The sequence below is a fragment of the Crocodylus siamensis genome, chromosome 2, assembly GCF_052110815.1.
Source record: "Crocodylus siamensis isolate JL-2025a chromosome 2, ASM5211081v1, whole genome shotgun sequence".
Lineage (NCBI taxonomy): Eukaryota > Metazoa > Chordata > Crocodylia > Crocodylidae > Crocodylus > Crocodylus siamensis.
This window is the reverse complement of record NC_143396.1, coordinates 46,736,383-46,758,291: the sequence shown is the minus strand read 5'-3', so window position 1 is coordinate 46,758,291 and position 21,909 is coordinate 46,736,383. Positions and strand designations below refer to the sequence as shown.

The 21,909-nt window shown below is 41.4% G+C and overlaps 1 protein-coding gene across 1 annotated transcript in view; it reads right to left on the bottom strand.

Moving 5' to 3' along the window:
* Positions 1-6,074: 6,074 nt before the first annotated feature.
* The window catches only part of PGM2 (phosphoglucomutase 2), a 34,981-nt gene continuing 19,146 nt past the window's right edge, over positions 6,075-21,909 (bottom strand). The window contains exons 8-14 of the mRNA XM_090035741.1: positions 21,706-21,803; positions 17,245-17,425; positions 17,065-17,158; positions 15,393-15,522; positions 12,990-13,182; positions 11,741-11,874; positions 6,075-8,628 (exon numbers count right to left, since the gene is read on the bottom strand). Coding sequence (XP_089891867.1) covers positions 8,526-8,628; positions 11,741-11,874; positions 12,990-13,182; positions 15,393-15,522; positions 17,065-17,158; positions 17,245-17,425; positions 21,706-21,803 — 933 coding nt within the window. The 3' untranslated portion in view covers positions 6,075-8,525. The remainder of the gene's footprint in view (positions 8,629-11,740; positions 11,875-12,989; positions 13,183-15,392; positions 15,523-17,064; positions 17,159-17,244; positions 17,426-21,705; positions 21,804-21,909) is intronic.

The window sequence follows — 21,909 nt, the reverse complement described above, 5'->3', positions numbered from 1 at the left end:
CACTGCTGCTGGGGTCTCTAGGCTTCTCCTCTCTCCCTCAACTTGCACTTCCTGCTCTGGCCCTGGCAGGAGGGAGGATCTGCAATTCAGCCCTCTGTACTGGTGCCTGGGGAGGGCTACCCGCACGCACAGTGCAGCGAGGGTCCGTGTCTCACACTAGTGTGGCCCCAAGCCACAATGAAGTTGGACAGCCCTGCTCTATGGAGTCAAAATATTCAAATAAAATAAACCTTTAGAATAAAGATTTAGGCTTGACAAATGTCTAGGCAAATAAGTGACATAATTTAGTTTGGTTCATGAGAAATCGTATTTTAAGCTTTGAGGAATAAGTATTAAATGCTTTACTTACCTGCCCTTTTTTCCTTGCTTATTAAGTGCTGTGGAAAGGGTGCACAAGAGCATCTCGCTAAAAATCCATTATTAAATTGAAAGGGAAAATAAGATTATTTCCCTGCCTCTGATAGAATTTACTTCCCTCTGGATATTGCTAAAGTCTCCCACAAGAGCTCATTTAATCCTGAAGCTCATGAAAATGCTCTTTAATAGATAATTTAGACTTTGGATAGAGTCAGATTCCAAAACTGTTTGGGGTTTTCCCCCCCCCTTTTTTAATTCTCCAAGAATAGATATACCCACTTCTCCAAGGATAATCTGTAAGGCCACCTCATTTCAAGTTATGCAAGATAAACATTCAGCTAGACTGCAATATACTTTCAGGAATAAATTATAAACATTTCAGAGAAGAACAGTTTTATAGTTTTGCTTGGATAGTAGTGTTGCCTCCTCCATTTCTCATGATGAATAACTATTTTGTTTATATGGGAAAGCAACATTTCCCAGCCTGACATTTAACCCTGCAACCAAATGGACTAGTGATATGCAAGATTTATTGAAGGAGAAGGAAACTAATAGTAAGGGCTTATTAAAAATAGGTAATATTGGCTCTTAAAGCGTTAAAAATACCAAAGTTCTTACACAATCTAGAAAATAGCAGTAAGTGTAGTCAGTGTTTTCTATATCTTGAACAGAGTGAAATCCCAGAGACTGTGACTTGTGTATAAATATTTCCTTTGATAAACTTGTATCAGCCCTTCTAAGTTTTGTTGCATCAGACCCAAAGAGGACAGAAAGTTGGCGCATCAGGAATAAGGCGGCAGGACAAAAGACTCAAATCTACTTCTAACGTATACATTATAGTGAACAGAAAAAATATATTTAGGAACAACTCCCAGTGAACACAAGATGAAAGCTGCCATCACATGTGGTGTTGAAAAAGAAAGCCTAAACATCAAACATGGTATGTTTAGTACTCTGCTAGATGGGGTGATACACCTCAAATTATTTGCCAGAATGTAGTAGGATTAAGGTTAATATTTTATAGGTATTCATATTGACCAGAAAATAGCAGTGCTATTGAAATTAAAAAAATTCTGAGCCCACTCTTGTGGCCTACATTTGTTATATATGATCTATACATGATCATCCACTGTATCCAGAGCTAGATCCAAAGAGGACTTACACAGATTTAAAATTCCTAAATCCAAAATGGTATTCCAAAACCCACTCAGTAGCTGCCTACCCCTGGAATAATCTAAACCAGTGGTTCTCAACCGTTTTAGCCTCAAGGCACCCCTTCATAACTTTTCTGAGTTTTGAGGATCACTGAGCTACAATTTAAATTCAGAAAAAGATCTGGAGAAATGCCTTGAGGCCAAAAAGGTTGAGAACTAATCTAGCTGGTACCCGGTTTGGGTGGCAGGTGTAAGACCTAACCCTGCTGTGCCCTGCTTTCCCTCGTCTGTCCCCTCCCCATCTCTCCCCAACCTGTCTGTGCCCTAGAGGGCATGGGTGACCTCACTGCTGAAGCTGATCCTACAGGGTCTCATTAACCAGTGATCACCCCTGTGACCCCTCCAATTGGTCCCAGGAGCATAGGAAGAATGGAGGTGATAAAGGCTGCAAAGCATGACGCCATCTGTAGCAGAATGCTCCGTTGGGAGCATGGGGACAACCATTATAGGGGTGACCCATTTTGTTGATCTAAACCACTAGCTGACTCCATGTTTGACTTCAGAGTTTCCCAGCTTCTCTAGTACTGTGTCTGGTCATGCCCAGAATTATCGCAATCTGAACAGTTAGGATCCTCTCAGCTACTTAAGTACCATTGGGATTCAGAAGCTAGGCACAATAGGGTCTAAGTTCCTTGATCTGGAAGACATGCTCAGCGCAGTTAGGAAGCAAACAATGCACAGTGACAGCATCAGACACCTTGAAAGACACCTTTTCAGCTACTTGATTTAAAAAAAAGGGAGTGGGGGGGAGGAGGGATAGCAGTGTTGACGACCTCTCGTATAATAACCTAGTATTTAGAGACCTTGTCCAAGAAATAGGCCTAGGCTAAATATTCTTCCTTGGCCTGAGGTGGCTCCTTCCATATCTACTGGTCTCCCTATCAGCCAGGCCACCAGCCACATGTCAGGTAGGGCTGTCATTAGCCCTGCTGTGGAAGCTGTCCCACTGTGAAGAGAAAATGCAAGATTCATAGGGACAGAAAGTAAATGCAGCTAATACTTAGTGGTTACAGGAATCAGCACACAACCCTCCATTTCTGTCCCTGCTTTCAGGGCTATTTATGCATTTTAAATACAAGTTATTAGACAAGCACACAATTATTCCTGTGACAATTTATACCGACTCTCAGCAGCAGATATTAATCCACTGTAATTATTTTTTATAATTACATAATCAATAATAGAGTTGAATGTCTGCCCAGTTCTTTGAAGATAAATTACAGGAAGTAGATTACATATTGTGCACCCATTATTTTACGTATTTCACAACAAATCTAAGATGAGAAAGCTGGTAATGCATGGCAAATCTGCTGTTTGGGAGTCTGAAAATGATGTTATCAATTGCATTTGATGTCATATGTCAGAAAATATCCATGTCAACAGAGATGGGAAGAATAAGAGCTAATCAGAGTGAGCTCCTGTGGAAGGAGAGACCCCAGGAGCGGAGGGAAGCTTGAGACTGACCCCTCTCTTCCACTTACCTCAGGCAGAGCCTGGGATGCTGCTGGGGACTGGAGCATTGTGCTGCACTTCCAGACCCAGTGCTCGATCCGGATTAGTGGCGGTGGTGTCCAGAGAAGTACTTCCAGGCCCAGGGAGGGGCAGCTGGGAGAGGACTGCAGCATCAGAGGAGACACTGGAGGACTCTCCCGCTTGCGTCAGTTAGCAGTAAACGTTGGGTAAAGAGCACAAGGAGCAAGCATGGGTGGTCGGATCACCAACTACCTTATGTACCGGGGTGCAGGATGTCAGGGCCCGCAGCCTGACCAAAGCTGGGCACTTGGGCCAAAGAGGAGCCAGGCTAGAGGGACATGGGAGCCTGAACCCATGGTGAGCTGGGCCCAAGGGAAAGGCTTTGCCCAGAGCCGAAGTTTTTATTTTTTTGTTTTGTTTTTCTGTGTGGTTGTTGGAAGACAGAGTAAGTTGATAGGGGAGTGGCCCCTTAGTATGGTGCTGGACCTTGTAGCCAACGTTGGCTTCCAGAGGGGAGAATGCATTGATAGAAGAAGCGTCGCTCAGGTATTTTGGAGTTGCCTTTTTGGTTCCGAGTTCTTTGAGAATGTTCCCCCTCCCCCACTCCTGACAGGACTAGTAAAGAAAGCAGTTGCTCAGGGGAAAAATCGATCCCAAAAATAACGCAGAGCCCATGAATTAATGTTAGGTTGCGCGGGGACTATTAAAAAGTAATTTATTTGAATCCTCCTGTCAGTATACCGCCGAAAGGGGAATAGTTGTTGCTGATCTACAACTCAAGAATCCTTAGCCCCGCTAAAGGGCTTTGTCGTGTCTAACAGTAAGACCAGATGTAAGTACTGGGCAGTCCAGACAGGCCTATCACCAGTAGCCCAAGGGGCCATCTCCTGAGATCAAAGCACCTAGCAACATCAGGGAGTGGCAAAGACGGGATGTAGGGAAGGAGGACGCCCACAAAGAAATTCCTCCAATAGGCCTTGAGGTATCACCCAGTGGAACCAGCTCCCCAACAGAAAAGAGATCAAAGTCATGGCAGGAGATGGAACAACATCAAAGCACAGCTTGGGGATAGGATAGCCTTTTCCATATCCTGGGGTCATTTTGCAGGGAAGATGCCAGGTCAGAGGAGGCCAAGACCAAAACCTGAGAGCACCTACCCCGACAGCTCCTTAGAATCTGTAGCCCTAGATGAGCAACATAAGCTACTCTTCTAAACTTGCATTACTATATTCTGAAATTAAGGTCTATGAAACGTGTCTCAGATGGCAATAGTAAAAATAAAAAAGTACAATGCTAATTTAAATAACAGTAAACATATATTCTGCTGTAATTTTCATGCAGCTTATGTGACATAATTTGTATGTTTCATTTAAATAAGAACATTTTAACTAACCAATGCATGAAAATACTAGAAATAAATTTCTAAATACACACAGATAGGGACGTACTGAAATCATGATTTGGGCAGGCTCTGTAAAAAAGTGAGGAAAATGAAATGTCCTCATGACCACTGTGGCCCAGCTGTGCAGCCTGCCAGGGAGGGAAGAGGGAAAGGGACCTGTTGCCATGACAAAATGGCTGCTGTTCCCTATCCCTCACCACTGATTGGCTGCAAGTGCTGTCCATCATATGGCCCCACCCCTTGCCACCAATTAGGTCAAGCACCAGGGCTGCATGATGGACAGGCCACGTAGCCAATCAGCTGTGAAGGCCAGGGCCATGTGAGGAGAGTCCTTGCAGCCAGAGATGAGGGGTAGAGCCACCAGGGCCCCACGGCCAGAGGCATGGAGGAGTGAGGGGGAAGCGCTGTGCTCTGTCCATGAGAATTACTGTCAACCCTGTGATTTGCACACAATATCAGCCAGCAGCTGCCTCTAGTTTGGTAGATCCTTACATAGAGATCTAAAGCAGATATCTGTATCCTCATTCTTTATAGTGAAGACTTCACTGTGCATAATCTGGAAAACTGAAGCTACAATTTATATACCAGACTTTTGTTGTTTAAAATAAAATGTTTTCTATAGTTGAAGTCAGTGAAGCAAATCAATTCTTATTGTACTGTTCTGGCATCTGGAAAGAACAAAGAGTTATAAGCTAGATGTCAGGTTTTTTTTTAAATAATCACAATTAAGACTGTGCTAATCTTTCATCTGTAGTGAATGTTCAGATTTTAAATAAAGTAATATCTTACCTACAGAAATTCTGGATTTTCAGAAACTAAGACTTTCTTCACACCCTAAATGTTTTATTTTCCCCACCTTGTATCAAAATAAAATCATGATGGATGCCCTATATCAGGGATGTTAAATATATGGCTGAATTTGATCCACAGAACCATATGGTTCTGCAGGTTGGATCTGGCCAGCAGAACGATTTCATCTTGCCTGCCTGTAACCTAGTGGGCTACCAAAGTTGTGGACATGCCTTGCTTCAAAATTTGGGGTCCCTAGCCTGCAATGGACAAGGCCATCTGACAAGACCCCCCCAAACTCAGCACTGTTACCTAGAGACAGACCAGTACCACCAACACTCACAACTGCCTCAACACAGCCCGCCTCCACAGCCTATATCACTGCCTGTCCCCAGACATGCACTACTGCCTGGCCTCAGACCCATGCTGCCACCCAAACACAGCAGTTACTGCAGATCTATCTGGTCTGAAATTGAATATGGCTCACAGTCCAGAATGAGTTTGACACCCCTGCCCCATACGGTCAGACTCACCTTGAGCCCTGGGTTCAGATCCAGACTGAAGGGCTCCTTGCAGACTGGATCCAGCTAAGACATTGGAGCAGCTGCCACAGTCACCCTAGTGGCATGTCCAGCAGCGGAGGTCTGATGGTGGCAGTGGTGAGCCAAATCTCAATACTGGTGACCATGGCCAGTGGGGCCAGAAGACCTGAAATTCTGTGGCAGGTCACACCCCACAAGCAGCATGGCAGGCCAGACAAAATGGCTCTGCAGACCAGATCTGGGCTGCATGGTCAAATATCCCTATTATACAGAATACAATCAGTAGTGTTTAACAAGACTACTTTTACAGTTCAAGATTACAGTATGCCAAACGCATTTTATTTCAGCACAACAAAACATACATAAAATGCTGATGTAAAAGCAAACATTTTATCCAACACTGGCAGTAAATTGTACAATCATCAACATGAAAACAGTACTGACAGTGACTCACAAACAGCAAAGTGGATTTTTCTGCTGAGTAAGACATTTATCTTTCCAGACTAGAGTGGGCTTATCAAGATCTGGGCCACAAAGCCACATCATCTGGCCCCTGGTGCTAGCTTAGCAAGCACCATACTAGCTCCATATGCACGGCCTGGGACTTGCACTACAAGACCCAAATGAGGTTTCTGGCACCCCCCTTCCCTCTTCTATATACTAGATCTAGCACCCATGGTGCCCACTGTGGTACATAAATCACACACCATGTCCACTCCAGGACACAAGCTGTTCACAGTGGCTGCTCTAGAGTGGGTGCTGTATGTAGTGTATTCTCTGACCAGTCAGAGCAGGCACTGGATCTGGCTTGTGGGAGTGGATCCATGTGTCCTTTGCACGCTGATCCAGTGTCTGCTTGAGCTGATATGGGCCCCATGCTATATGCAGTGCTTGCCCTGGGTGCTAGATCTAGCATGCTGCCAGGGGAGAAGGAAGCGTGTGGGGGAGGAGAGGGGAGGGGGACTGTGACCCTGATTTGGCCCACAGGATCAGCCCCATGCTGTTCTTACACTAAGGGGACAGATGAGTTTGACACCCCTGCAGTAGAGTCCATGTCCTCGCATTTCATTTCCAGAAGATTACACAGGTGCACAGGATTTCTTTACAAAATACCTAGTTCTGGTCCAAAGTTAATGGAAAAGTTTCCTGTATCAGCAGCAGCGTGTTTAATAGCACCTGGAGCCCATCAAAGATTAAGGCAGCATTATATGAGGCTTTCCACAAACACATATGAAGAAGTTGGTCTCTGCTCTATCCTGATTTTTGACAGGCTGCAAACAGGTGAACAAAACAGGATACGGAGAACAGAGGGAAGGATGACTTACTAATAAAATGAGCACTTTTTTTGTTTTATTTCATCTTTTCCCTAATCCCAAAAGGAGCTGGATTTACCTAATGAAAGTCCTGCAACACTTGATTTCCTCAAAGTTCTCTGTGATATTTACTTTCTTTTAAGGCCTAATAGGTGCAAAGATACTTATTTGGAAGCACACCACTGCAGTAATGTCTTCCTGAATCTGCAAACAGCAGTTGGGGGAGGAAAAGACACTGGTAAGAATTTCAAAACTTCCTGACTATGCAGAAGTTGATACAGCTATCTCTCCTGAATTAAGGAGCTAGTTATATTATTGTTCAAAGCTGCTAGGGACTTATTTATTGGTAGGCTGGTTCACCAGGAACCTTATACATTAATTTAAAATAGCTACAAATAATATTAAATTAGATTCAATATATCTTTAGCACAGAGCTTACTGATCCTGCATGCAATGGATACAGCAATATTGCAAATAGATTTGTTTACCAGGAATATGCTAGACTATTTTAGTGTCCCAAACTGAGAACGAAAAACAGCTTTTGTCTCAGTTTCAGAGAGACTTTTTTCCTGCCCTCAGTGGACACTTCCTTGATATCAAGTCAGGTTCCAGACTGAGATGGCAGGCAGTGTTGTGCCCATTGCTTCCTTGATTTAGACATGAGCATAAGTGCACCCAATTCTGGTAGTTTGCAATCAGATATGTCCCAAAATTCAGGATTCTCAGACTACACCGTGTACTTACTTCAGTAGGATGGCAGAAAACTTAAAATCCCTGGGATATGAGGGTGGCTCAATGTCTCTCTAGACAAAGAAGGCTGGTCTGCATAACCTGAGTTCGGTACCCCTACTTAGAAGATATTGTACTTTACAGACAACAACGCAAACAGGAATATCCCGACTAAATTCTGCTATTCTGCCTAAAGCCCCTCATACAAACTTACTATTCTGGGGATATCTGAACTGTTTTTACCTAAATTCTTCAGATTGCCACTCAAGTACTCCCTCACAGGGTGATTAACCAACTTTGCAAATGCTAACTGTAAACACACATTATGCATTGCTATTCAGTTTCCATAAAAAATGTGATTATCTATATTGCTGCAAAATTAGCCTCAAAAAACAGAAAAAACCAGAAACTAAAATATGTTAATTACAATAAAATTTTACATTGATAAAAACTTTAAAAATCAAAAGATATTTTTGGATGATTTTTGATTGTTAGGTTTTAAGGAATCAATTGCTTTTAGCTCAATAAAACCACTTTTCCTTCCTTAAAAAAAGACATTGAACTAAGTGTGGCACTGGAACTCATAATTACTTTTCATCATAGCTTGGAGGCTTTGGGTCCTAGAAATTCCTACTTTTTAAATACTGTAGAGTTTTACGCTAAGTGCTCAAGAAACAGTACAATTAAGGAAATATTTTCAGTTGTTTTACTCTGCCTTGGCCTGAAGTTTATTTTTTTCTGGCTGAAAGAAATGTTTTTCAATAGCATTGACCAACTCTTCCAATTCCTTCTTGAGTTGCTCCAAGTCACTAAAAAACAAAAACAAACAAATAAAATGCTCATTCTGGAAAAACAAAAAAGCTAAGATGAAAAGGAAAGGACATCATCATTTAGGCTTAAAGAGTATATTCTCAAACCCAATGCATTATATTTTAACCATTTTATTATTATTCCTAGTAAACTTTGTACTGAATTTCATAATTTCTTAGAACCACATGTGGGACTCCGCTAATATTTACCTCTAACTCAAGAATCTCAAAAACTGAAAAACAGAGACAACTTCGAATTGTAATATGATAATAATTTTTAACTACATTTTCTACATTACATTACTAGTTTTCGATGCTGTTCAACTTACATATGTAGTATAATTTTTAGAGGAATTTTCACTCATAATAAATAAGGTGATGGGCAAGCATGCTGTAACAGAAGTTAGCATAAATATTTTATTAACCAAGTGTATGTTTTACATTTTGTATCCATGTATTGCTTCTCATTTTACTTTGAGTCTAAACTCAGGAACTGTATTTTTCTAACAGACCTGTATAATACACAATGCAGTTGGGGTTGGTGTCTTTGAGCACATATTGCCAACATAATAAAACATTAAATATTTAAAGTTCAATTACATACAGCAATTTGCAAATAGTATTTATTGTTTAAGTTTAGTTGAGAATACCCAAAATTATTGTGCATACTTCAAGTTAACACTGTTGCTTAAACATCAAAAAGTGACCAGTACAAGAAAGACTAATACAACAAAATGCCCTGGCCCTTATATGGAAAAAGACTGATAGGATGGTCTCTGTTCCTACTTGATGCCTTGCTTCAGCTGGAACTTATACAGATAGTGGGTAGAAACAGATGTCACTTGCTATATTTGTACCACTTTAAGTTTTATGGCAACACAAATGGCAAGCAAATAGACATCCCTCCAACACTCCAACATCAACATGGTGACAAAAGATACTAATAAACTGTGCCACTTTACTGAGGTTGACAACTATTCACTTTGTAGCACGAGAGTAAGAACAACCTGGAGCTCTCTACAGTTTCCTGTCACCCTGGACAGGTTCTCTGGGTGTTTGAGGTGCCTGATTCTGGGCAACCAAGGTAGGATTGGGTCCTTCAAGCACTGGAGCACCTGTCTGGCTTTCCCAGTTTGCAGGCATGCACCCCAAGGGAAAGCCCACATGTGTGCTGACACAGAAGCACAGGGAATCCCATGAATCCTGGGCCTACAAAACTCATGCTGACCTCTTCAGGCAGAAAAATGGGTCAAGCATGGGTCCCCATGTGGAGGGTGCTGAGAATTACCCAGCTTCTGTGCCACTTCATGCCACCCCATGCAGGGATCCAGGCAGACCCAAGCCTCCGCCTGAAGCACCAGTCAGTGTGATTCCTGGCAAGGAAGTGAGGGGTGGTAAGGAAGCTGGGGAAATCCTGGTGCCCTACACTTCCTTGCCAGGACCCACACCAGCCCATGCTTTAGGTGGAGGCATAGGTCAGTATAGAACTGGACATGGGGCAGCAAGGGACCCAGAGAATACCTGGGCAAGGGGAATGCATGGCCCATTGTCCTATTTTGGGCAGGGGGCCTTATGTAGGACAAGGAACAATCTGTGTGTTGCTCAGTAGAGCTTATGAGCTACGGTGGGACAGATGATCTGCTTCAGTTCAGCAACGTCTCTTTCTATCCTAAGGTTCCAATTTGTTACTGCCAGCTTGGATTAAGTTTGACTAGGCAACGTAGGAGCAAAATACCATGTATGCTGGTTGTCACAGCTGTACATCCCTCCTCCTACCCTTTTGAAAATTTGGTGTGTGTGGGAATTTAAATTTCTAGTTTGATGGTAATGGTTGTATTTACTGTACTGATATATTTACAAGCAATGAAAAGCTCACAGAAAAATAAAATATATGGACAAAGCAGGTAGAAGTTACTGCAGTGTTAGAGTGATGTTGTAGCCCTGACGATTCAGATTCAGGAATTATGCTAGAGGCAAGGATTTTTTGGGGTAGTATTTTTTACTGGACCAACTACATAGTCCAAATAAAGTTAGACAAGCTTTTGAATGTGTCATTCTTCCTTAAGTCCGAGGAGGAAATTAGACAGTAACTGTTAAGAATAGTGGATAGGGCTATGAAATTGGAGGCAGGAGAAATTCCTAGGTAGTTAGCAGAAGAAAAGAACCTTAATTACTGGGAGATCAAGACTTATCAAAAGGGAGGAGTGTAGGAAGAATTTCAGGGATCAGGTAGATGGTAGTATGTCATAAATCAATATTGATATTCAATCTTTGGTTCCTAGTTTCCAGCCAGTTTATGAAATTATGCTCCCAAGCCTACTTCTTTAAAGGTGTTTGGTAGGTTTCCCTTGAGTACAAGAATAGTGATGCCTGAAAGAGAGTGGCTGTTCTGTGAAGTGTGTGCTCCTACTGATGTACGTGTGTATACTGTACATATTGACAGTTACTAACATATATAAAGGCTAAACAAATAGCAACCCAGTACAACCATGTAACTTTACTAGTTTGGACTAGTGTCTTTGGTTGGAGATCAGAAGGAAGATAACACTAAAGTCTGCAATGGAGGACCCCAAAAGACCTAGAATATCATAAAACAAGTTCTTTGTGGGGTGACTGGAAGGAGAGAAGGGGAGAACAGGACACTTTTCTCATTCATACATTTCTGAAAGTGGACCAAATGCATCCTACTGCCAAATGAATGGACTGATACCAAATTATGCTTCTGTTTTATTATATGAGTTTTAAAACCTACATGAGTTAAGGGAATAAGTAATAACAGAAATATAAAACATTTCATTTTTTGATACTATCAGCTAGTTTGAAACAGCAAGGATAAAAAAATTAAGGAAGTTAAATTTTAAGGATTTTTTACAATTATTTTAATTTTTAAAAAATAATATCAAGGTGAAGGCCCCATCTTTTCCCTAATGAAATCAACAAAGACATCAGTGAAACTTCCTTGAGAGCAAGAACATGCCAAAAACTGTACAGAAATATAATTTAGGATCCATTTTTTACAAAGTAATATAATTATTAAAATTGAATTAACTCATTGTATTTAATGACAGAGGCCTATAAATAACTAGCATTTAATCCTAAAAGCAAATCTTACCTGTTTCCAGGAGGTGCACAAAGTTCAGCATAGTATTTGATTTTTGGTTCTGTCCCACTGGTCCTCATAGTAGCTACTCCTCCATTAGCAAAAGTAAATGTTATCATTTGGCTACTCTTACTGGTAGGGAGAATCTAGAAATAGACACATAATAGAGAATCACATGTTAAAGATTTGTTACTGGATATACAGAATTAATTTTTGATGGAAAAAACAAACTATGTTGTCTTTCTCTCTTGTGCAGTGATTGCATTGGGATCACAATCTTTACTTCATTTTCAAAACCCAAGCTGAAGATATGTTCTGGCCTATGCATCACCCCTAGATAACGTATCTAGAAGTCTAACACAAATTTTGTCAGTGTACATAAAAAGCCATGTGATATGCATATGCTCCAGAAATAAAAAGAAATACCACATTTTCTCACATAGAATACACCCCCAAATAAAATCTGTTTTTGGAAGGCAGAGTGTAGAAAAAAGGATTTTTCCAGCGTCATGACTGATTGTGTGACCTAGGGTAAGTTCTCCTGGGAATACAGAGTACCCAGGAAAGTTGGTATCCCAGGATATAGGCCTGGAGTGACAGGAAGTTGCTGCTGCCTACTGCCTCACCCAAACTGTTTCCTGGGATGCAACGCTTCCTGGACACTCTATGTTCCCAGGAGGATTTAGTTTGTCACACAAGGTTAGGCCCCACACACTTCCAAGGGCAGCCCCAAGAACATTTGTTCTGTACTCTAAGTAGCTCCCTATATAGCCTCATCAAGATACTATGAGCAGCTCACTTGCTGCTTTAGGCACAAGCTACATTGCTCAGCTAACAGCCAGACACAAGCAGCAGCCTTCTTGGCAGCTGCATGGCATGCACAGCATCTCCAGGCTTGCTTCCTATCCAGTGAAGAAATACCCAGTTTGGAAGGAAAAGGTGCATGTTGTATGCAAAAAAAGTAAACACCTATAGAATCATGATTCGAATATGCCCTTAGACCTAACTTAAATGCAAGTTAGGTATAGTCTACATTTCCTGTATCAATGCCAATGCTGAAAATCCCTTCACTAATGAGTTAAAAGCAAAAGGTACTTGTGGTACTACAGTTCCCACAAGTTTCGTCTTCTTTCCAGCTCAAACCCTGTTATGTTGCACAAATGAGACAAGATCTCATTCTGGCCCAAAGTGTATTACTTAAATGGTAGTTTTGAATTCTTGCCTCCTAATTTAAGGTGTACTGAAGTGAAACAATACTCACAGCCTTTTGATCAGGTTGGCTGCTATCATGGCCAGTAGTTAGATCTCTTACTCCAGAAACTTTAAATCTACCACAAGATTTTGGGTAAGTGTTCTTCTTTCCATCATGATTCCTCAGATTCTCAAACAGTTCTTCAATAGTCTTAGGATCATGGCAGATAAAATATGAAGCTTTAGTAATATGGAATCCATACCTATTACGGCAAAACATAAGCAAATAGATCATATAACATACTTAAACAGAGTACATACAGCAGGCACTATTCTACTTTTGTGTATATAAAAGATGTAGTAATATAAGAATAACTGATCCTCACAGTCACCTGAACTGTAGCATACATTTTTCCACTTACATTTAAAAAACAAAAAACTAAACTGACTTGGTTTAACATCAACTCCCATCTCCCACACCTTTATTTTAATTGCTGTGCAAATACAATTTTTATAATAAGAAAGGAAAAAATGATCTTTCAAACATAGGAAAGAAAAAAAACAAGACTTGATTAAAGCCCACAAAAAAACTAGCCATTCTAGGATAGGAAAACACAACATGCCCAATCATCACTTACTGAACGGTGATAGGCAGGTATTACTGTTATATGGATGCTTAAGAAATTGACAGCCCAGATTGTTTCAGAACTAGAATGCAGGTTGGTATTGCTGAAGTGAGCGTTGTCAAGGAAGATACAGGGTTCTCTGATGCACTAACAGAAAAAGCTCTTCCACCAAACCTTAAAAGCAAATGCAGCTGAAGCTTTCCTGTTGTGAGGGAGATTTTAATCTTCAACTGTATTGCTTCTTTTAGTTGATATTTTTCAGCTATCATCTAGGTCAGTGGTATCAAACATGTGGCTTGTGGGGCAGATAGGGCCCACGGAGCCCCATCATCCAGCCCCAGTATTGCCCTTGGGTCTGAGCAGACTCACACCCACATGAGGCAGAGTGTACTCTGGACCAGCCCTGGGGTCAGGGCCCTAGATGCACGGCACACACAGGGTGCAGGCATCTGCGGCACATCCCAGATAACTTGGAACTGGCACTGCATATACTGCAATCCAGCCAGGGGTGCATAGTGCAGATCCCAGACTGGCTGGAGCAGTAGCTGCACCACAAGCACCACCTGCTCTAGCCAGACTGCTACACACAACACCTGCCTCAGCTGGTCTGGGACCCGAGCAGCATCTGGTACCTGCAAGCAACACTTGCAGTGTAGGTCCCAAACCAGCTGGAGCAGCACTGTGTGCGACACAGTTTCCACAGCAGGCCCATGAGACTGGATGAGTTCAACACATTTTATTAGGGTTGCTAGATGTAATAATACAGAGCCCAGATACCATCTTGCAAAATAAATCAGATTATACACTGGGCAGAACATGCAACATAACTGAGGATTAATCTAAATAACCAGAACTACTGGTTGCGTGCCAGGCTAACATGATCATCAATCCGGCACTTTGTCCAAATTGGCTAATTAATTTCTAAAGCAACCTTCCTTTCTATCTCCTCCTGAAAAAAATCTGTAAGTGACTTCCAGGATGTCTTAAAATGTCTCTTTTCCCAGAGCTTGAGATGGAATCACAGCTCATTTAGGTTTAAACTAAAAAGGTTGGAAGTTTTCTGCAGCTAAAGCTTTCATTGTATACTCCAGAAGTAATTTTAGATGGACATGATTTGATTTCCAAGTCTGGCTGTAACAGACACAGGGCATCTACACGTGCATATTTAATGCATATTAGCGTGATTTAAGGCAGATTAAGAGCATGGGTCTACATCCTAAACCCTACAGGGAGGACTTCTGTTGAAATAGAGAGAACATGCTACATTTCATACCTATAATCACTCAGTAATCAATGGTTCTTCTTATAGCATGAAACATTTGTGAACTTCTTTCTATGTACCTTCTTTCTAGGTACCCAATTTCTAACTCAGGTCTTACAATGCAAGATGCTTCTTACTATGATTCTTCAGAATGATCAGTCCAAAATGCCATTAATCCACAGTTTTTATATAATTTCTAATACAACCAAAGAAACTGGATGCTGGATGGGAAGCTACACCTCATGCCACCTACAGGACTAGAGATGTTACATCCAGAATATCAGTATTTCCTTGGTCACAAGGCACATGTGGTAATAGCAACATTAGTGAAATGGCTGTATAGCTTGCCTTGCAAAGCCTCAAACTGAACAGTAATTTGAGGCAATTAAGAGTATTTACTCTTGGAAGGTACGTGGTGAATGAGTGTTTTACTTTTCCTAGGGCTGACAACTTTTTAGTAGATAATAACAATTGTTTAAATACTACTCTGATTCTAAAGTATACCAATAATTTGCTAATGGGTATTATTTGATAAAGTACTTAGAATGAAGAAAATCTGATAATTAGAGAAGGATATTAAACTTACTGTTCATAGACAGCTTTAAGCTGTTGAGCCAAAGACAAGTTCTTGGTTGCAAGAAAACTAGACATCTCTGCAGCTATAACAGCAGCACTAACACCATCTTTGTCCAAGACAGCAGGGCTACACATATATCCTAAACAAAAGAATTTAAACATGAGTAGAGCTTTGTACCAAAATTAAATTAAATATACAAAGAGAAAAAAAAATCAATCTAAAATAAAAAGCGAAGGAATAAAGTGTCACACTGCAAAAGGTTTTACAAATAAAACCAAAGTATTTTCACATCCTTGGATTTTGAAAACCATTAATAAAAAAGGATTATGGTAAATCCAGCATTCTGTTACTATTGTTTAGGTGTTTTTTTCTGTATTAAAGGATAAAATTACTCCTAGCATTGCAGATATTTCAGTGCAATACATTCCACAAAGCACTTTCAGATTCTTTTGTGAAAGGCACTTTCTACATGTAAATGTAAAAGCATATACACACAACTCACAGTAAGAAACTCAAACACAGAGTTTTGTCCTAAACCCGATTCCTCCCACAGCAGCAGTCATGCAAAAGCCTTCTAAAATAGCCATACATAACTGATTCTGGTGTACTGGACTACTCCAAAAAAGCAATTTGGGAAAAGAGGTATCATGAGGCTGCATATCTGCGTACCAAATAACACGTCTTCTCACTCACAAATAGTTGGTTAATTTTAGAAGTGCCACCCACAGAAACCAACCTGAAATTTAAAAGTCACGTTGGTGTTTCTCTGGCTCATATGGAGTCTGCAACTGGAACTTACCTAATAATTCTGTTGTCAATGTCCAAAAAGTTCACTCTACCATGGGTCAGCTCTTTAAATGCCAAGTAGCAAAAACTTTGCGAAAATGGTAATACTGAACATTCATAGGGAGGGACTATAACAATGGCTGAGAGAGAACCTAAGTACTTCTACATATACTTCAAGAGAGTAAATATCGAAGAGGGAGGAAGTGGGAAGGAAAGCTGTATAAGGTAAAGGATAATGTTAGCAAAAGGACAATTGATCTAAGCCACTCACAATTAACTTGAGGTTAGGACAATTGGTATAAGCCACTTGCAATTAACTTGAGGTTGGAAATCAAAAGATTCCCAACTATCGAAGACCTTCAGTGGAAATAGTTGGGGGGCAAAAAAAGCTAACTCTAAAGTGGAGCTTGATTAGTTTACAAAAGGGTTTATGAGACATGGGTAACCTATACATGTGTCAAATAACCAAGTCTGCATGCTAATTAGCACGTTCCAGTAGCCTCAGCATCGCATGTATTCAGCACCCCCATGCTGCAAATGGTGGTGGGAGCACTTTAACTACAGCTCGTTTGACAAGCTTTAGTTAAAGTGCCCTGCCACCATTTTGAAGTACAGGAAACTGAATAGGAGATGCTACAGGTGCTTTAATTAGAGCCATAATAAATTAAAGCAAGCTCAAGAGCTGCTCTAATTAAAGCAAGCCTCCCCACCTCCCCACTGCAAACCTGGAGCACATGTAAAGATGCCCATGGTGCCTAAAATAGCAGGGGACTGGACTGAATAACACAGGAGGTTTCTTCCAGCCTTACATTTCATAGACACTTTGGGTTTTATAGTAGACCTACCCGTTACTTTCTAATAGTATAAATAGCTCCAGCGCACAGTAATGACTTACCTATTGCCTCTTCAAAAGCAAACAAAACAGTTTTCCCCTGGTCCATAAGTTGCTTGGCTCGATTTCCCATCCATTTGAACCCGGTCAAAGTTTCCTACAGCAGTAACCCAAAAAGGCTGAAGTGAGATCTACTACAAAGGAGCACAGTGAAAAAACATGGGATTTTACACAACAGTTTACCTCAAAGTGAAAGCCCTCCTTCAGTGCAATAGCTCTTAGGATTTTGGAAGAAACAGTACTGGACAACATGTATACATCTTTAATGGCACTTGGATCCTGTTTCTGATTTTTCCAACAAGTGAAGATCCACCAGCCTAAAAGAGCTCCTGTCTCATTGCCAGAAAACACTTTCCACTCACCACTGAAAATAAAGACAATATAATCATAGTAACCGGGGCGGGGGAGAAGGGACACCAACAATAGAAGGCCTAACAATTCTTGCATACAAAGAAATTAGCAAATAAACAGGGAAGCCATCTAGTTTTCCCATTTGGTTGTCAAAGGAGAATTGGCAGTTTGGTTTTTAACTCTCATTGGAAAAAAAATCAGGTATCTATTGCCTTTTCATTTTTTTAAAACTCACTATAATGAGAAAGCAAATTCTTTTCCTTAATTTCCAGTGACTTAAGATCCTATTCAGAGCTGCAACATATCATTGAGCATCTCTGATATTAAAAATGCTAAAGATTAAGGGAAATTAAATATGGGTATTTTGAACTTAAAATGCAAACATTTTTAAAGCATCTCCTGAATATTTTGATAAAAAAGCTTAGTAGTCACATATTACAAACACTAACCATGACTTGAGAAAACACAAGGTAGTTAATCAGGCTTTGAGTGGATTCAATGAAATTGAGTAATACTAGTCACTTAATCTCCTCATCAGGGGATGAGTCCATTAAGAAAGAAAGAATGAAATTAGTCTCATACATAAGAACAAATACCAACTGGATCAAGGGGGCCAAAATCTACAGGAGAATAAAACAACATTATGAAGGGAAAGAAGAGCAAAGGAACAGCAAAAGAAGTTAAAAAATCCAATTGTGAATGGAAACAAAAGACATTACTAACGCTGACAGACATCAAGACCTCTATACACAGTACCTGTTGTGAAAGAGTAGACTCAGTCTCTTGTATCTATTGATGCCAAAAGGCACAAAATTATGTGCAGCAAGTTTAGCATAATAGCAGCTGATAGACTACTTTCGCTTTAATAGGAGTTTCTGTCAAGGAAGAAGTACAGATACTATAGAAAAAAGTCTATCATTCCAGTTAGTGTACAAACAATTTCAGCAGGAGTTACAGAAGTTTGAAAGAACAATGGCTAGCCAAGTAACTAGTTGAGACAAAGGAACACAAGAGAGAATGCAAATAATATGTGCTCAATTTAGACAAAACTTCTGAATTGTAAATGTGTTGCTCAAGAAGAAACTAAACATAGAATGTCAAAGCCAGACTTCCTAAATACAAATCAGAAGTATTAAAGTATATTACCTTTATATTTAATATATTATTGAACACATTAAAAAAAACAGTCTCAAGGTACATTTGACATTCTGACTGAAGTAACTATCACAACTTCATAAGCTTTTCTTTCCCTTGATGCTAAGTAAAGTTGGAGGGTTTTTAATTTCTCTGCACCCCATCTCTAGCTCATATACACTTGCTTTTTATATTTTCTTTTTGCTGGTATGCCAACAGGCTTTCAAATTCTGTTCTTGACTGAAATGTATTTCTGACTTAGAGCTTTAATACAGGCAACCCCCACTTAGCGCTGTTAATTGGTTCCTGAAAAACTGAGCGTTAAGCGGAATAACATTAAGTGAAACCTTCTGCCAGCTGTACGATGCCCGTGAGCATTACAACGAAACTTGCTGAGCACTAAGTGGAATTGGGTATCAATGTAAAATAAGCCTTATAGTGAAATAGTGCTAAGTGAAACAGCATTAAGCAAGAGTTGCCTGTACTTGTTCTGCTAAAATAATCATACTTCAGAAGAAAAATGTGGCATTGCAACACCTATGACAATGTGACAGATGAAAAAAACGTATCAGAAGCATATCAGGCTCAGCCAACAGTCTTTAAAGGACACAGTGGAAAGTTTTCCAATGAAACTGTTCTTCCTAGATAGAAAATTCTCTCCTAGGTCCACAAAGTTGGAACCTGTGGACCTGCTCTGGGAATGGAGACGACCTTGGTTCTTTTGACGAGCATGTTGAGGGATTTTGTGCTCTCTTTAGCTCAGCATGCCTCTGTTTCCCTGGAGAGCGATGGAAGCTCACACCTCTTTCTAACCTCAGTATGCATGGATGAGACATGTTAAGTACCATATCCACTTGAATCTAAGACAACCCTGGATTTAAAACAACCCCCCCAGTAATTAGATTCTATATGTGGAAACATTATAAATGTTATAATTTTCCATGTATAGAATCTAATTATTGGAAGGTCATCTTTAATTCATCCCCTCCACCACTGCAGGGGGGCAGGCAGTGGGGAGGCAGATACTGTGGGGAGATTAAGCAGCTTGACTCCTGCTTGTGCCTGCCTCTCCCCTCTCCACTCCACTATACTCAGTGCTGCAGGCTCTGTCCCTATTCCAGCCTGCAGCACTGAGCATGGTCTCAGCCCAGCCCAGCCCAGCCCCCACAACTACTATGTGGACTGCATCTTGCTGCTATGGTGGTGGGCTGGGGCCATGCTCAGGGCCCAGGTTGCAGTGTGCATAGAGCCTGCTGGAACAGAGCAACAATAAAGTGGGAGGGGAGGCAAGTGGGGGAGCAGAGGATGTGGGGAAATGGGAAGAGAAGGTTGTGGGAAGAAGACGGCAGGATGCAGAGGCAGTGGATGGGGTGTGAGGACACAGGCAGCAGCTGTGGCTACAGCCCTGACACTAGGTAGAAACTGGAACCCAAGCCACGGCAGCCACCTGCCCCCACATCACCTTCACTTGTGATTCTAAGATGAAAAGCTTTACCACGGGGGAGAGGACAGGAGAGCTAGAAAAACCTCATCTTAGAATCAAGTAAATACCATAGTGTCTCTCAGGAGTCAGGGTTGCCACAAATAATACAAGAATTATATCTTTGTTATGTTAGGTCATGTGTCTGTGTCACAGGCTACAGCAACAGAAACATTTTCTAATACAGATTTGTGGTTTAAAGCAGAATATACCTTACATCAGGTTAAGTGAATGTGAATTGATAAATCTATAGGTGATGTTGCTGGATGAGGTCTACAACTGACTCCAAGGCTGCAGACAGACTTTAGCAATAATACTGTAAGTTTCATAGCTTTATACAAAGCTCTAAAATTTAGTGTTATCAAAACCAGACAAACAAGTGGATCCTTTCCATGTGGGCTTGTCCCTCCATGCAAAGAGCAAGTCCAGGCAGCAAGGGGTGATACCGCCTGCACTGTAAGCCAGCCAGGGCTCCAGGTGCCAGCTTGCAGCCAACTGGGCTATCAGCAAGCAGCAGCAACAGCAATCCACCCCCCATACCAAGCAGCAGCATGGCAAGGGCTTGAGGTACCAGCTAGAGGGGGCACAGGCATGGGCTGGCTCTCCAGGCTGAGGTCCCAGGGGGTGCAGAACCTAGGCTGGGCGCTGGAAAGGCCTCCAACAGCCAAGTCCCCCACCCCACTTCAGTTTAACAATGGCTGGCCTGCTGGCACCTGAAAATGACTGCTGAAATTGATGAGGCTTCAGGAGGCTGTGCCCTGAAGCTCTCAAAGACAGGCACCAGGCAGCATGGGCCAGAGCTGGCAGCCCAGGCTGGGTACTATGCCTCCAGACAGTGCCCAGATCATAAAACCCCCTCCCTACCCCACATCCCAGCCCAGGGAGCTGAGTCCCTGAATCCCTGCCCCCCAGAAAAGGGGCAGAGAGAAGGTAGCGTGGAACTGGGCAGAGATTCGGACTTGGCAGAGTCCAACTACCTGCCACCCCTCCACAATGCAATGTCCACCGTGCCCTGTGACACAGGCAGCTAGCGCAGCTCACCATGCCAGAGCTCCCTGGCAATGCCAGGTTTGTCAATTTCAGGTCTGAAAATTGACAAGCCACTGAGTCTCTCTACCTCCTCCCTGTGGCTGACCAGGGGCATGACAACTAAAACTTTGGACAGAAGCGTACACAGATTCCCCGAGCAGCACTTAAAGAGAAAAGACTTAGTTTGATACTTGATTAGACGAGGTTTAGTTTTTCACCCAACTGGTCATTTTTTAAGCAGCCTGCAGCTGTGCATTTGTGTTTGGTCACGGCTTCAGACTGCATTTTGTGGCACAAACTGTCACTTCTGTCTGCACCTCAAATTGTCAAATGTCATATGGAAATGCCCTTATCACAAGTGATCTGGATGATCAAATGACTCAGAGGGATGACTGAATAATGAGCCAGCGAGACACATGTCCTGTAAATCTCATAGCACATGAGCGGTCCCCCTTTCCAAAAAGTGTTTGTATCTTATGACCCTGATTCTGCAACAGAAGATAAATAGTATGAAAATCTGGCTGTGCACATTTTATTACAGGATTTAAAACTCTTCCTGCATAACACAGGACATAGGACCACCCTGAATCTATACATGCTCTAAAGTCCAGCGTTTTAGTTGTGTTCCAACCAGAGTATTTATTACATACCTTTCTTGTTTCTCTGCCACAGCAAGTCGATCAGCATCTGGATCATTTGCTAAAATGATTTTAGCCCCTTCTTTTTCAGCCAAAGCAAAAGACAATGTCTGAAGACAATGGTAAAGGACAATACCAGGAGAGTTAATACACATAAACGCATTCTCACTTTCTTATAAATCAATAACAGTCCTATTTTATGTTCGCTCAAACTCG